Genomic DNA, 17,062 nt, shown 5'->3' on the forward strand with positions numbered 1-17,062 from the left:
GTCTGCTGGTGCATGACTGACCCCATGGATCATGGCTCTTAATGGGAGCGTCCTTCCATTGGGTAATCGCATATCTGCCTAATGGTAAACTTATTCATACAGGAATCAAACTGTTATAAGGGTGTCCTATCACACAAAACAACCTATTAATGCTAATTGGCCACATCTCTGTAGTGTTTGAACCATATTTTCCCAGATATCTTTAGTGAAACCGGGTTGTGACAGACTATAGCCGTTTCCATTACAGAAGTCATTGGATGAAGGCGTCTTCTGTAAGGGAGTTATGTTTAGTGGCTTGACTGAACATTACCGCAAGCAATGCGTGTTATGGTTTTTATTCGGGTTTGTGTTCCCACCAGACCACATCTCCATGTTAGTGTTTGTTACGGGAAACTGCGGGATATCTAGCTCGCCCCGAACATGTGGAAGAGTAGCTTTGTCAGAGGCACCTGTATAGATCTGTGACACTGCTATACAGTCTTATTAGAATTATTTCTCGCTGATTAAATATGAGGGCCTTATTTTTCGAAAGCTGTATCGCAAACAGACGTTTCTTAACGGTGAAACTCCACGTCGGGTTTGTAGTTCACATGACCCAGTCGTGGGCGATGCTGAGAACTGTAGAGAGAAGGCCGACAGAGCTAGGAGTGCAGGCGTGACTTTTGTAGCGGTTTAGGATTTAAAAAAATATTTTTAGCTTAACCTAAAGCTCCCAACCTGCTACGAAATTCACTTCCGGTTGTAGCGGTACTCTAGGCGGAACTGAAAGGGTGCACTTGTTCATTAGGTAATACATCAACATACTTTATTCCAAATGCAGCATGAACTCAATTAGCCTGTAAATCGAAGTTAGGACAAAACAACCAGATATGCTTTTACACAAGTTTTCAATCACTTGCTCAATAAAGCGCAGAGATTGGAAATGGCAGTGTGTGCTGTGCCCACATCAGAGCCCAGACTTGCTCAGTGCTAGCTATACATGGACTGGTTAATTGGTTAAGTTATAACTCAAATGGATTGGTCTGTATATGGCTGCTCTATAGTGTCGTTTTATAAAACCAAAGACTTCTCAAATCACAATCTACATAGGTAAGCGTGATGGCAGTGTCTAACCATTCAGAACGTCCATTTTTATCTTACAAAGTCTATCACCTAACAGGCTGTGTGAGGCTACTATGATTGCCTGTCCCAACCTAGAAGTTGTACAAAAAGTTGAGTCATAAAAAATAACACTCATGGACTAATGTAATATGGGCTTCAATATTTGAATCCTCTAATACTTTTCATGGAGTCAAGAGGGAAAAGCAAGTGAATTACATATTTTATTCTAAGATACACCACTCAGATTCAGTCATGAACAAGGTTAAGGTGCATGAATTATCAACCCTTCCAAAATAGGGAAGAATTTGGCATTTTAGTAATTCTAAAGAGGTCCATGTCTCACCAATACAGAATCTTAACCTCAACTTCAAACAACTTGTGCTATAACAGACTGACATGTCTATGCAAAGGAGGCCATTTGTAATCATGTAGTGCTGACCCCTTTGTAGTGTCCTCATGTCCGCTTCAGTCTCTAATGAGCATGATATCGTCGACATGTCAACCTTCAATGGCAGAGAGCAGATTTTGACACCTCAAACATAAAGCAACATGAGTTTTGTTTTACATTACATTTACATTTAAGTCATTTAGCAGACGCTCTTATCCAGAGCGACTCACAAAATTGGTGCAAATGTGGAGTATTGTGATTCAGTTGCTATATTACAGGCCAGATTGAGTGAAACGGTCCCGCCCGCTAGTTACAAATTACATGTTTACTTCATATGCATGCATTTTTATTTTTATAACAAACCAGAGGCTGGCTGAGGTTCTTTCTACCCCTCCGTCAGGATTGTAATTTGCTTCAAATCAGCAACACGACTTCTCAATGCCAGAATCCGAGGCTTGTTCCGCTGGCGCTAGGTTAAATGTCTCACTGTTTCAGGGCTGAGGCATGGAGGAGTAAGAAAATGGGGACTGGTCCAACATCTAATGACCTATCACACACACACAAAGCCTCAGCCAACAGCTTCTGCGCCAGTCTGTCTCTAACCATAACATCTCTCCTTGGAGAGTTGTCTTCGTCCACTATTGCTCAGGTAATGTGGCTGTTTGACAGTGAACACTGGTGAGACCAGGGGTCAAGTCCCAGACCTCATGGATCTCCCCTCTCTCTGCTGACAGATCTCAGCTGTTTTGTCTCTCTCAGGGCCCTCCGGTCATGCCGCTCCAAACAGCAGCATCGCTTCTCTCATTGGCAACCACTGCGTCATCGTCTCTGTCACAACAATAAATATCATTACAAATACAAAAATGTCCCTTCTAGAGCATTCTGTGGAGTGTCCATCTTCTGTCCCACAAAAACATTATTTTAGTGTCTTCATTTGGTTACGCAAATAGCAGGTATTGGAAATCTACTGGAGAAGTCACTGTTTCTATGCAAGTCTGATTCTCCTTCCAGTCAAACCAGACCTGCTTGCCATTGACAGGCCTACTATGCTGGCCATCACCATGAAATGAAACACCTTACCATCCTACGTCCACAAGTCTACTGGGTGTGTGTGCAGCAGCTGGGTTGGAGTCTGCATTGGGTGTGTCCCACCTTTCTCTATTGTCCCCAAAGTGTGGGTTCTGTCCCAGAGTACAGGAGTGCATGGGGAGTGACAAAATAGTGACTGGGCAAATCCATATTTGTCTATTTACACACTTTGGTGATTCCGGTTGATGAACCTCAAAGGACCGGGTGTCTACTCTAAGGCCGGCACTAGTCACTCATCTCTGTCCAGAATGCAGATCAACTAATCAAATTCCTTCACCCAGGCCTCCCAAAACATGCTCCAGGAGGGTGGTGGGGGATCTTTGCATCTGGCTAGTGTCTACTCAAAGATACTCTTAGGACTACTACTCTATCAGGGGCTTGGTAGGGGGGTGTAAAGTGATTGGGAGCGAGTGAGGGATTTGAGGGGGATGCTAGTCGGTGAACTTGTGTGTGTCTCCGTAGAGCCAATGCTGGGGCGGGAGGGCAACCTCGTTCAGATGACTGCACTTATTACTGCACTTGCACGACTGCACGAACATGACGGAGTGGTCGAAGCGCTCGCCATCAGGGCAGGCAAAGGTCACGGAGGCAGTGCGTGTGCGGCGGGGCGAGCAGCAGCGGCCGTCCACACACACGCCGCAGTAGTTGGGCCGGTAGAGACGCGTGCTGCGGCAGCCAGCATAGGACAGACGCAGGGGCTCTGGGGCCTTGTGGGTACGGGAGCACTTCCTCCCTTTCTGTGGAGAAGAGAAAGAGCCTGGGTTAGTCACTGTACAATCCCAGTGAATCACAACTACAGTTATGCTGGCACAGGGAGAGAAAATCTGAGGAAAGGTCAAAACAACAAGACCAGGGCTAGAGCGGGGCATGGTGATAGTATGGGTGGGTGGGCATCCAACAGTTATGAGGTAGCATAGTGTCACATTAACGCCCCAACAACTCTCAAAACACAGAGAGAACATTAAGACAGGTGCCTAACAACCAGACTCATCAGTGAATAACTGCTCTGGTGAGATGTGGAGAGCATTTAAGGGTGTTACATGAAACCAGAGAAAGCGAGGGAGTGGGAGAATAGAGAGCGCTTTGCGTCATACACACAAGAGCCTATTAACACAACACACAGAGACCTGTGCAGAGTGGGAGAGGCTGGTAGCATGGTGGATGTGGCTACATGTTAGCTCCCACAGAACTCAAGGATAAGAGTCTCTACATTCCACTGTCACAACTATTTGGTGCCTTGTATTGTTGGTCGTCAGGTCTTCTAATGATGCTTTTTCCATTCACAGTTCAGTTGAACTTGTTCCACAGCAACAGTACTGTGAATAGAGTGGGCTCAGACACACACTGGGGGAGCTTGCCAGAGGGAGGGGCACTTAATGCGGATGTGGGCACACCCCTGTCCACACAGTCTCTTAAGGTTTAGACTGGGATGCAGGCATTGACCTAAATACACGTACCTGCAATGTATGAAGACCGGGGGACTATTAAATGGTTGCCACACCAAAATGGTGACCGCTGCAATCCCTTCCTTAAAGGCGGGCTGAACTACCTGAATTAGCCTCGGTTTCAATTCTCCTCATTAGAGAATGCGACTGAGAACGAGATTTGGGTCATGGAGGAGTGCTTTGATGTGGGTGTCTCATGTGTTTAAGAATGTGGGAAGCGTTTGTACTTTCACTCTGCCAAAAACAGTACACAGTCACTCATTCTCCTAGATCAAGGGTTCCCAACCTTTTTTCCTCCAAAAAAAAAAAAACTTTTAAAGTCAGGCCCCCCTTTATTTTTTACATGATTGTTTATTGATTTAGCCTTTATTAATTACACGACCAGCTTGATTTGGTTTAACGTGAAGTACTTAGGAAAATATTATTTTAAGCTAATTTCCTGCAATTCTCCGTAGTTTAACAAGACTCGACATCTTTTTGATAATAATCCAAAATAAGTTCTAGACCCTTGTTATTCCGCTACCAAATGTGGTTTATGATATTTATATGAACTCTCAATTTAATTATATATATATATATATACTCTTGTAAACTAAGTGAATATATATATATATATATATATATATATATATATATATATATATATATATATATATATATACTCTTGTAAACTAAGTGAATATATATATATATATATATATATATATATATATATATATATTCTCTTGTAAACTAAGTGAATAGATCAATTGATAGCGACAGTCACACATTGTATAAGATTACCTCTCAAGCACAGTCCAATTTCTTTGAGTCCTCGACTTTAGAAGGTCGTAGCTCCGCTTCTGAATGTTATAGAGCCAAACCAAATATATTCCCATGTGCATCAGTCGAGTGTTTCTCTGGCATTTTACCACTTGTTTCTAGCCTAAAGTGTCACCGATGTATGCGTCATCGCAAAACAAGGAATGTCCCACGCCCCACCACGAAATGTTTTCATACCCTATGGGGGGCCGTGACCCATAGGTTGGGAACCCCTATTCTAGATAACGTTAAACAGTCTAACCAAGTCTTGTCTGGAAGTAGACTAGCTAGCCAGCTAGCCAACTTCTTTCGCCGATTAGCTTCAGCTGGCCAGTGAACAACCGTGGCAAATTTGGTTTGATAGCATATCTGTGTGGCTAGATGGGGACCGTCAATAAATTACACAATGTAAATGGGACAATATTTTCATGTTGCACATCTTTCAATTGTCTAATTAAGTACTTTCAATATATGCATTTAATTTCTTCAGCTTCTAATTAAATCAAATTTGTAGCTGTTGGCATTTTAAAATATTGTCCCATGTACATTGTGTGATTTACTGGTCCTTAGCAAGCCCCATAGTGATATTGAATGTCAAACCAAATTTACCTTGGGGCATTACGATTGGGGTGTGTGCAGCTGGTTTCCGAATTGATGATTACTTGGGTGCTGTGGGCAGGATTGAAATAAACCCCAAAAATCTGTTGTGGTACCCTTCATTCTGTGACATACCATTTTTTCCTAATTATCTCACAAATCTCAGTTTGGGATGAGACTGACTTTATGACCCAAATGATCCTATTTACACTTTGTAGTCAATTTTGGCAATTTGTATACCCTTTATACACACACACACACACACACTACCTTGATGGGGATGGACATGGAGCTGCAGGGCCGGATGTTGCACAGACGCGTCTCCTTCACTAGCTTACACTGGGCGTTGTCATTGGTGACACGAGAGGACACGGCCATCCCACAGCTGCGTGAGCATTGGGACCAGCTCGTGGTCTGGACCACACACTGCCCTCCAAACTGCCTCCATGCTGGATGGAAGGAGAGAGTGGGGGAGAGAGGACCAGAGGGAGAGGCAGAGAGAGATGTAAGCACACTGGCCTCATTCACAGAACAGGCAACACTGACGCATAGAGGAGGGTGATTACAGAGAAGGAAAAGCTGGACGACAGAGGTATACGCTGTGAGAGAGTGGTGTGTGTGCCTCTGGTGGACAAGTAGTCAGTGGAAAACATGGTGCACACACACACACACACACACACACACAGGGAGATGCAGGGGAAAGGCTAGAAGTGCACAGTGGGTCTGTTTGTGAGTCGGGGGCGAAAACACAAACATGGCGTTTTACTGCAGGGAGGAAACAGACGGCGCTCTAAGGCGACATCACGGCGCCCTCTCTTACCCGCCAGGTGCTTGTGCCTGCGCAGCTTGTCCCATGTCTTCTCTACCTCCACCAGCTCGTTTCCCATGGTATCCTTGGGTTTGTAGTGGTATGGCTTGTAGGGGTAGGCAGGGTGGGGCATGAAGGGGAATGGCGGGTAGGCTGGAGGCAGTGGGTGCCCGTGTACTGGGGGTACAACGGATGAGCCCTTGTGGCAGTCGATACTGAGGCAGCACTGCCCAGGCACATTGACCATGCGAGGGGCAGGGCAGGAGGGTGATGCCAGAGGCACGTGGCTGGGGCACAGAGGCACGCAGCCCACTGCCCCATCAATGCACGTACACTGGTGCTTGCAGCCAGCCTGGAAATTCTCCCCGTTCTGGTAGATCCGTCCGTTGTATTCGCAGGGGCGACCCTCAAGCTTCGCTGTTAGGGGAGACAGATTAAAAAAAGGAAAGACAATTATGTCTGTATGTAGAAGGATCTGAGGTATCACTAGCCTATGGCCATGCCTTTGGTTGTATTGCTTAAAACACAATGAGTTCAAGTTGAGTGAGGTAATAAACAAAGTGGAGGAGGGGGACAACAGAGAGAGAGAGAGAGAGAGAGAGAGAGAGAGAGAGAGAGAGAGAGAGAGAGAGAGAGAAAGAGAGTCAGAAAGAGAGTGAGAAAGAGAGTGAGTAAGAGAGTGAGAGAGAGAGAGCGAGCGAGCGAGAGTGAGAGAGTGAGAAAGAGAGTGAGAGTAAGAGAGAGAGAGAGAGAGAAAGAGAGTAAGAGAGTAAGAGAGAGAGAGAGAGAGAGAGAGAGAGAGAGAGAGAAAAAAAATGGGCACATCAACAAGGATGGTCCAGAACTAATTGTGCATTAGAAGTAGGAAGTGACAGTAGAGGAGGTAGACACTATCCCTAGTTTAATGAAGGAGCCTCTATTCTTAGTCCAGAGAGGAATTTTGACTTGTTTACGATGTCGTTCCGCTTCAGTCCCTCTGCGGGACTTCCATAAAACACCCCCAAATACCCTCCTTTATATAGAAACCACCCCCATCATATAAAAATACCCGTCTGCTCTCAGCAGTGTGGCTCAGGAAGATGCTCTCTCTTCTAAACATGGCAGTTTCAAACCCCAGATCCATATCAAAGACAACCAACAACCAACCAACCCCAGACTAAACCCATCCCTCGTGAACCCTGACAACCCTGTTTGAAATGTGTACATACCCCTGCAGATGCCATGAGTGTGGCCCACGTCATTGCCATAGTTACACTCCAGCCCCTTGTGGTGGTCACAGGGGTGTGAGTCGTGGCAGTCCTGGTTGAGCTGGGCAGCACACACCTTACAGCAGCCACAGCCGCCAGGTACAGAGCTGACCCCCGGGGGACAGGAGGGGGGTCCACCCGGGCACTCACACATCACTGGGCAGCCAGCTCTCACCTGGTTGGAGGGAATGGTGCAATACAGAGGATTAAAAAAAGGATTTCAATGAGGGCAGTTCATAGTCTAAACAATAATAGAGCGAGAAACTTTGTTTCAAGTGGAGTCAGGCTACACAGAGCACAGAAGATCTTCAAAGTGTGTTTGGCTTAAATATTCACTAAATATCCAGTAGCACTAACCCCCTGGGACACTTTCCCACTCTCTGTTGCTGTCGCCTTCCTCTTGGCAGGGATGAAAGAGAAATTCAATGTGACCCCCTCCCTGAGTCCCAACACCACACCCCCCCCCATAACCCTGATAAAAAGGTTTTGGGTCTGCCTGTCTACAGCCTGTCTACAGGATAAGACTATCCTAAGTATCCCTCTGCTGCCATGCCATCCTGGGCCAGGGGGATTGAGTGGTGGGGTCTAAATTGTTTCCACACAGCGGGTTCCATCTATTTTCAGACCTGAATGTGTCACTTTCCATCTCAGTTTGGGAGCCCTAACTGGGTTCTTGTGTACCACTGGGGGTTTAAAGGGCAGAAGGTGGTCCAATATTCCAATGATATTCAGGAACCCAGGTAAAACATGAGCACTTGAGTCAGGTTATCATCATCTGTCATGTCATGCATTAGATTCAGATAACTGCACATAACTGACCTTTCTGTCTCTATCTGAGTGTATAGAAGATACTGTGGTCAACATCACTTTCATTAAGAGTACAGTACCCTATTTTTGTTTTATGGAAACATATTTTAGTAGTGTGGTGGTACCATCTGGCCATAAATGTTCACTGTAAAGGTAAAACGACAGCATTTACTCAACTGTAACATCAAATTCACAGTGCATTCACATTAACGCAATATTCAGAGACAAAGGCATTTCTTATAACGCTGAAGACAAGAGGACCAGTACGCTTGTCGGTGGTGCAGTCTGTTGACTACCCGCCACTTTGGTGACAGGAGACCGACCCGACACGTGAACTTCTATTTACAATGTTTACACAAGCTTGGCTGAAGCCAAAGTACAAAAACACTTACCAAGGCAACAGTCGTCATTTGAAACAGAACAAGCAATATTAACGTCCTCATGTTGTCAAATGACAATTGAATGAAAAAAATTAAGAAAATATAACTTCTGCCACAAGAAGATAATTGTTGTTTTCGTCCACGTACAAAAGCCCACAACGGGAACTGTCAAACAAGGCGCAGTAATTCCAAAGTTAATGTGTAGTGTTCTTCCTAGAATATTAACATGACATATTTTAATCGATTCATTTTTGCAGCTCGGTTATATATTGTCCCCGTGCTTTTTGTTGCAGCTCCGCCTACCACATTCGGGTTAGCCAATTAAGAGGCGGGCATGAGGCCAGGGTATTCCAAAGGGGGATGAGAGGTTTGAGGCGTGGCCAACTATGAATGCGTTCATTCATAAAATAATCTGAATTACTACATTCCAGAGAGGACCTGGCTTTTGGTGTTTATTTATTTTTGTTTGTATTAAAATAATATTATTGATGCTTTTAAGTTGTTTTCACACGCATACCTCTGTCCAGCTGCTGTTTTGTGAAAGGCAAGATAAATATACTCAGCTGGCTAGTGTGTGCTACATTAATACTGGAACAGCCATAGAAAACAGTTAGGAATTTGGTCCCCTTCTTTATAGAAATACTTGACGAGGAGAGCGAGACGGATAAAGTATACATATAGATGGGCGTGTAGACGTTTCAGTGGAATTAGCTCTGATATACCAAAATATTGCACAAATCTACCAAGGTGGTGGTGGAAATGACAGCGGTAACTCCCCTTTCAATCTATCACTCTTTCCTCCTTCCATATCCTGTCTGTCGTCAATGTAACGGATGTGAAACGGCTAGCTTAGTTAGCGGTGCGCGCTAAATAGCGTTTCAATCGGTTACGTCACTTGCTCTGAGACCTTGAAGTAGTAGTTCCCCTTGCTCTGCAAGGGCCGCGGCTTTTGTGGAGCGATGGGTAACGATGCTTCGAGGGTGACTGTTGTCGATGTGTGCAGAGGGTCCCTGGTTCGCGCCCGGGTATGGGCGAGGGGACGGACGTAAAGTTATTCTGTTACATTGGTGCCGTGACCCGGATTACTGGTTGCTGCGGAAAAGGAGGAAGGTCAAAAGGGGGGTGAGTGTAACGGATGTGAAACGGCTAGCTTAGTTAGCGGTGCGCGCTAAATAGCGTTTCAATCGGTTACATCACTTGCTCTGAGACCTTGAAGTAGTAGTTCCCCTTGCTCTGCAAGGGCCGCGGCTTTTGTGGAGCGATGGGTAACGATGCTTCGAGGGTGACTGTTGTCGATGTGTGCAGAGGGTCCCTGGTTCGCGCCCGGGTATGGGCGAGGGGACGGACGTAAAGTTATTCTGTTACATCAACATCCATCTCTACCCTTCATAGATTCCCTTGGTGGCCTTCATTCGTCGCTCTCTCTTCCTCTCACAGACATCTATTGAAGGGAGTGTGCTAAAGGTCCAGTGGTGGTGAGTCCAGACCAAAGCAGAGCGGAACTGAGGTGAGAACAGTCGGGCTAATCCAGGGCTCGCTCCCATCGACACGGACACAGGAAGTTCTCGGTTTTACCTGAGCTGGAACACACTTTGACCACATAGTGTGCCCCGTTACACACTGATACTGATGGTTGAGAGAATGCCAAGAGTGTGCAAAGCTGTCATAAGGCAACGGGTGGCTACTTTGAAGAATATAAATATATTCTGATTTGTTTAACACTTTTTTTGTTACTACATGTGTTATTTCATCGTTTTTATGTCTTCACTATCATTCTACAATGGAAAAAATAGTAAAAAAATTAAATCCTTTAATGAGTACCGGTATGTGTGTACAAACTTTTAACTAGTACTGTACACTGACACGAACTGTGACGACAACGTGTGCCGCATTACACGCTGTTTTACTGAGTAAGACAGGCAGACTGTACACACATACACACACTCCTTTATCCTCTTCCCACTCAATCCATATCTGTCTCTTCCTGACTGTGTAATGAGGTGATGTAATTGGTCAAGGTAAGAAGATCCCTCCCAGCGAGCAAAAATGGAGGGGTATGTAAAAGATGGACACACTCACATCCATGTTGTTGTTTTCATATTTCCTCAAAGCTTAGGCTACCATGACTCATCAAAGGATGTGTCCTTTCCACTGTAGTCTGAACTGGTTCCACCCAACGCACACATACACTTTCCAATATATAACACCAACAGAAAACACACCTGCACAGACACTCAAATTCACACACACACTTCTATCGCTCTCTCTCTCTCTAATGAGATGGATATTCACGCATAGACACTGCAAGTATTCAATGACCTTTCTGCTGACCTTTGCATTCTATGTTGATAGCAAACGTCAACTGGTAATAGCTAAAGTGACACTGGTTTGTTTTCAGATCTTTGACTACTTCAGTGGAAATCCCTCCCTGTTTATGATCAAATGGAATTCACAGCGGTAAGCGGGAAGGTAAAGGGGGAGTGGAAGGAGTGGAAAGAAGGTGGGCGGTGGCGGCTGAGGAAGAGATCAAACATTATACTTTCATAAACAAGTCTGTGGAAATCAGTGGAGGCTGCTGAGGGGAGGACGGCTTATAATAATGGCTGGAACGGAGCGAATGGAATGGAAAGGGGGTTACCTAGTCAGCTGTCCAACTGAATGTATTCAACTGAAATGTGTCTTCCGCATTTAACCCAACCCCTCTGAATCAGAGAGCTGACGGCATCAAACCATGTGTTTAAAGTATTTGAAACCATTCAACTCATCCTCCCCAATTAAGGTGTCACAAAGCTTATGTGGTGGAAATAGAAAAAGAGATGGAGAGACTGAGAACAGAGAGAGAGAGTAAAGAAGGGGGATAGTTCTGTGAGATCACTGAAAAGAAAGACGAGGTCTGCCATTTCATGACTGGCAGTTCAGACCCAATTCCTCCATTACCAACTTTTATTCCAAAACAACAGAACAAGTTGGTTCCATGAGAAAGGTAAAAAAGAGACGGTCCACTGGAGGGAAGGCATGGGGTGTGTAAGAGGTATAGATAGTATGTTTAAACCACAAGAGGTTGATGGTACCTTAATTGACCATGTTGTTGCTACCATGCTGTGCTGTCATGTGTTACTGCCTTGCTATGTTGTTGTCTTAGGTCTCCCTTTTTTTGTAGTGTTGTGTTGTCTATCTTGTTATGATGTGTGTTTTGTCCTATATTTTAATTTTATATTTTTAATCTCAGCCACCACCCCATAGGAGGCCTTTTTGCCTTTTGGTAGCCTGTCATTGTAAATAAGAATTTGTTCTTAACTGACTTGCCTAGTTAAATAAAGGTTAAATATATACAAAAAAAAATAGAAGCAATTGGAGAGGACCTGCTTGTGGTAATTGTTGGAGAGGAATTGGTGAAATGGTATCAAACACATAACCATATGCCATTCCATTTGCTCCCTTCCAGCCATTATTATGAGCCGCCCTCCCCTCAGCAGCCTCCACTGGTTTACACATGCAAGGTTGAAGGGGGAGGATCAGAAGAGAAGGGGGACAGGTGTGGAGTGTTTGTTAAGGTCAGGAGGGAGCTCTTGCTTGCCACACCTGTTGAGGTGCATTCTGTTACACAAAAACACACACAGTTTTGTGCACTACAACTGTATGTATATGTTCAAATCACATCAGCTTTGGGTGTGTGTCTCAATGCTGGCACATGGGAAGGGGCAGGGTGACTAGGAGTGAGAGAAAGAACACAGCCTGTTCTACAACAAGTGAAGAGAGAGAGGTTATGGGAGAGAGAGGGAGAAAAGAGGAAAGAGAGAGAGAGGGAGAAAAGAGGAAAGAGAGGAATTTAAGTACCACAGTTATTTTTAAACCTAGAACAGGAACTCTTCTGTTGACTTCCACACTGGTAGAAGAGTAGAGCAGCACAGAGACGGAGAGGACAGAAACATACACACACATGTCCCTTGTGCACCTACACATGTGTGCACGCCTCTACTGCTACACACTATCAGGTTTAGCTCCCTCCATGCATTTACATCCTTATGCAGGTACACTTTACTACACTACAGTATGTGTGCATGCACATATTCACACTCACTCTTCAACACATGTGCACATTAGCATTATACTGTACGTGTAAATATGCTTTCCTATATATCAACAGACTGTGTACACTTTCACTCTTCACACAAAACATAGACCAAGTAGTCATTCATTTCAATCAAACAAAGCCCTTTTCAAATAGCTATGCATTTGAAGTCAAACAATCTCCTAATTGACAAAAATTTAAGATGTATAGAGGGGAAATAAAGAGCAGACAGAGGTCTAAATTAGAGAGCTTGTGTCTGGACCGAGAGAGAAAGGCTCTGCGTCTGTATGCAGCACAGATGACAGAGCAGAAACAGTGAAAATGAAGAGACTGAGAAAAAGTGGACTTGGACTTTGGTTTCTGTTTCACTTTCATTTAAATAAGTACAAGGCTATTTACTGTACTTGCCCTGTTGGGAACAATTTAACCTAACAACAGCCATTTTACTGTGCCATGTACTATATGTGTCACCAGGCTATTATGAGTAAGGACATTGGGGTTTGGCGAGGATGAGGCTTGGACAAAGCCCAGATAGCACCCTGTGAACAAAGAGTGTACACTTTCTCATTCATTATTCCTTTGTTTGGGGGTGACATAAAATCTCAGCCTCATCAATGGTTGTTCTGGGCCCACTGTCCTGTCTGTCCTGTGGAGTGAATGGGCAAGGGGAAGAAGGAATGAGAGGAAACAAGCTAGACCAGTTCGCAGTCCAAAAAAGAGGTTGCTGCTACATGTGACATGGGGCCTTATAACAGCTACGTCAATGGTTACCATTAGCCTAGCGCTCGGGTCAGCTTGGTGATGAGTGAGGTCAGGGGTGGCACGTACTGTGGGCTCAAGGAACGTAACAAGGTCAAAGGGCACCGGAAACTGGGCCACCTGTGCCTGTTGATCAGTCATAATGAAGCTTACTGACTCTGCCCACCCCCCTGCCACCCAGCCTTGGTCACACCCTCTCTTTTGGCCCACTACCCCCCCCACCTCACCTCTAAGATGTCACAGAAAGCACCCTTGTTCTCGAACTCGCCCCCTGTCTGCTGGGTTCCCTCAAAAATCCCAGATATCCCTGAAATTTCCGGTGCAATGTTTGTTTGGCGGCTAATGGGAGAGGGGCGGGGGGACTTTTTAAAAAAAGAGCCTGACTCACAAACATTTTGGACTGCGTTTGAGGGTAAACACATAAACGGCAGGCTGTGCGAGGCGGGCAGTGAGGAGGACTGAGACGCCGGTGTTCTGGCCCTGACATGCAGCTCCCACCACAGGCTGCACACAGAGCACAGCGCTGTTCAGGCCCCAACAAACACCTCAAAAACAACATGGGCCTCCTCTCTGATCAGGGGAGGGGGGCCTCTGCGGGGGATATCTGGACAAGGTCTATAGACGGTCAAGGCAGAGCACATCATTACTGAAACGCTGAGGTTGGTTCACTTGTTGATGTTAATCCTGAGAAACAACAATGCCCTGGATCTTTCAAACTATACATGCTAAATTTAATGCAATTGAAATGTGACAGGACAACATATCCTTAGAAACTATTCATGTGATTATTTGTAAAGGACATACAGTATAATAGGCAAGAGCAATACATTATACCTGGATAAGACTTGTTAAGGATGTGTAGGTGTAATGAGCTATAGGCAAATACATTATATAACCTTACATCAGTCAGTCAGAATATGCCAAAGTAACAAGACAGAAAACCGCATACAGCGTAAACACAAATGGGCCTCTTGAGTTGAGACCCCTTTCCTTTGCTGGACAATATCACTTCCTCCTGAAGGGCAGAGGGTGGAGGAGGGGTACAGGCAAGGGGTGGAAGGGGGCGTGTGGGGAGGTGCATGGCGAGGGTGGCGGAGAGTTTTCGGGAAGCAGCAGGGGTACATGCAGGAGAGAGCCAGACTGACAGATAGGCGGGAGGAAGTGGGGGCGTCTGTCTCTCCTGTGGTTGGCTGCTGGATGTGAATACCCCTCTCTGTGTTCAGCCATCCTCTCTCTGAACCCACTCTGCTGCGGTTTACTTCTGTTGGGGGAAATTGCCTCCTCCTCTCTATCTCCAATCCCCAGACTTTGTAACCACTGGCACAGTCCACCATCTCCCTCTGTCTCTGGGGTGAAGGACGGGACATATCTGTCATTGGCTTGGTCCTCTCCTTTACAGTCCAGCCTCCTCCTTCTCAACTTCTGCTTCTCTTTCACTCCTCCCTCTCCAGTCCCAAGATCATCTCGCATTTTAAGAGGAGACACTGCTCTGCCCCATCTTGCCCTGCCTTTGATATGGGTCCTTAGGGGTGGGGAAAGCTGAGAAAAAGGCTGTCCGCCCTGCTGTCTGCTTTCAGCACTGACTATGAATGAGAGTGTATCTGTGAGAGGTCCTGTTGGTGGTTCTAATACAGTGAGCCCATGTGCACTCATGAGTCTCTTGGGCTGTGTTTGTGTCTCTGAGTCTGTGTTTATGTGAACGTCCTTCTCTGACACTACGTCATTGTGAGTCAGTTGATGTGGGAGTGTGTTGATGTGGGTGCCTGACAGTAAATCTTGGAGGGTGTGTGTTCCTGAAACCTTGCCGGCGTGTGTATTCGCAGGCAGCACCGCTCTTGATCTGCGGAATATGGAGCGGAGACGTCGGTGGGGTGGTAGGCTGGCCGACAGCCCCGATGGTCCGATGCTCCGGAACAAGGGTGGGGGGCAGAGGGTGATAGAGGGTCTCATCTCTTCACCCGTCCTCTGGAGGATTACATCTGCTCCTCTCTCCTCCTCCCCCTCTTGAAGGTGCCTGCAGAAGTCATCAGATCTGTCTACAGGTTCAAACTGCCAGTGTCGGGAAGGCTGGGACATTTTCTCTTATTACAGGTGGTGGTAGATGGGAGTCTGTGTTTAATAGTATTGGATGGGGTAAAACATTTCACTTGGTAAAATGACCACCTCTGGTCAGGAAAGACCTCGTTAGACTTTTCCTAAATGTACTTAGTTTTTTAAAAATCCTGAAGTCACTTCACCAATGTCCGGATAGGTCATAAACATCTCGTTCAACAAGGCACCCTATAAGTAGACAGTGGATACAAATTTACAGAATTAACACAGAGCACAGGAGGTTGGTGGCACCTTAATTGGGGAGGACGGGCTCATGGTAATGGTTGGAGGGGAATTAGTGGAATGGTTTGAAATACATCAAACACATGGTTTCCATTTGCTCCGTTCCAGCCATTATTATGAGCCGTCCTCCCCTCAGCAGCCTCCACTGACACAGAGTTATTCAGAGTTAAGTCATCAAATCTATGGTACTGCACGACATTCAGAGAAAATCTGGATCCATGAAATCCATGAAATCACTGAGACATAATACAGCAGTGGTGAAACAGAGGAGGCTGGTGGGAGCAGCTATAGGAGGACATGCTCGTTGTAATGGCTGGAATGTAATACATGGGACGGTATCAAACACATCAAACATATGGAAACCACAGGTATGACTCCGTTCTATTAATTCCATTCCAGCCATTACAATGAGCCTGTCCTCCGATAGCTCCTCCCACCAGCCTCCACTGCTGTGAAAAGACAGAATAATAAACACAAAGAGGAAAGGACAGTCAGAGAGAAAACATTGAGTGCAGTGCAATGAGTATGTGTACAAAAGCTAATTAATGGTAAGAAGTACTACAGGTCTACAAAGAATACGTGAAAGCCACTCACAGGGTCAGGAGTATTCTCTCTGCATTCTCAGTTCTCAACTTCAGGAATGAGCTGTCTGATTGAATATCCATTCATTGTTAATGCAGCAGTCTGGTCCTCCTGTCCCTCTGTCCACATCATCATCATCAGCAGCAGCAGCAGCAGCAGCAGCAGCAATGCCTTGCCCCCATTTCTGAATCCATTGTCGGTCTGTCTGCTGTCTACTTTACTCTCTCCACATCTCGTCTCAGTCTCTGCACCTCACACACCCACATCTCTCTACCTTTCATCCCGTGGCCATCTGACATGAAAGGTGGTCGAGACAGCCTCACTTCTCACTTTCATTTTAGTCTCCCCATCAATTATGAATAGCTCTCTGAAGAGAAAGGGCCAGCATGGTACCCATATTGACAATTTCGCTTAGGTGAATGTATAGGTGCCTGAGCTCAATGCAGTGAACTTTGTAGGCAGATAGCTTATAGCGGTTTAGAGCGTTGGGGCAGTAACCGAAATGTCGCTGGTTTGAATCCCTGATCCGTGAAGGTGAAAAAAAGGTGAAAAAAATATACCGTTCTGTCCTTGAGAAAGGCAGTTAACCCCAAAGAACTGCTCCCCGGGCACCGATGACGTAGACGTCTATTAAAGCAGCCGCCAGTACCTC

At 45.6% G+C, this 17,062-nt stretch overlaps 2 protein-coding genes across 2 annotated transcripts; both read right to left on the reverse strand.

Moving 5' to 3' along the window:
• Positions 1-429: 429 nt before the first annotated feature.
• Positions 430-9,003, reverse strand: LOC118380547 (CCN family member 1-like). Its single transcript, XM_035767536.2, has 5 exons — positions 8,676-9,003; positions 7,438-7,651; positions 6,242-6,646; positions 5,692-5,870; positions 430-3,315 (listed from the first exon to the last, which is right to left on the reverse strand). Exons 1-5 carry the CDS (start codon positions 8,724-8,726, stop codon positions 3,010-3,012), a joined length of 1,155 nt encoding a protein of 384 aa, XP_035623429.2. The 5' UTR covers positions 8,727-9,003; the 3' UTR covers positions 430-3,009.
• A 4,765-nt stretch (positions 9,004-13,768) lies between these two features.
• LOC118380541 (uncharacterized) lies at positions 13,769-17,055 on the reverse strand. Its single transcript, XM_035767525.2, has 2 exons — positions 16,423-17,055; positions 13,769-15,774 (listed from the first exon to the last, which is right to left on the reverse strand). Exon 2 carries the CDS (start codon positions 15,568-15,570, stop codon positions 14,500-14,502), a length of 1,071 nt encoding a protein of 356 aa, XP_035623418.2. The 5' UTR covers positions 15,571-15,774; positions 16,423-17,055; the 3' UTR covers positions 13,769-14,499.
• Positions 17,056-17,062: the final 7 nt, after the last annotated feature.

Source organism: Oncorhynchus keta, chromosome 5 (assembly GCF_023373465.1).
Source record: "Oncorhynchus keta strain PuntledgeMale-10-30-2019 chromosome 5, Oket_V2, whole genome shotgun sequence".
Classification (NCBI taxonomy): domain Eukaryota; kingdom Metazoa; phylum Chordata; class Actinopteri; order Salmoniformes; family Salmonidae; genus Oncorhynchus; species Oncorhynchus keta.

Coding starts and splice junctions, on each gene's coding strand:
- LOC118380547 (XM_035767536.2), bottom strand. CDS start 8,726: ATGAGGACGTTAATATTGCTTGTTCTGTTTCAAATGACGACTGTTGCC. Junction 5,871..6,241: donor CAGGCACAAGCACCTGGCGG/GTAAGAGAGGGC, acceptor CCTTCCATCCAG/CATGGAGGCAGTTTGGAGGG. Junction 3,316..5,691: donor CCATGTCCATCCCCATCAAG/GTAGTGTGTGTG, acceptor TCTTCTCCACAG/AAAGGGAGGAAGTGCTCCCG.
- LOC118380541 (XM_035767525.2), bottom strand. CDS start 15,570: ATGTCCCAGCCTTCCCGACACTGGCAGTTTGAACCTGTAGACAGATCT.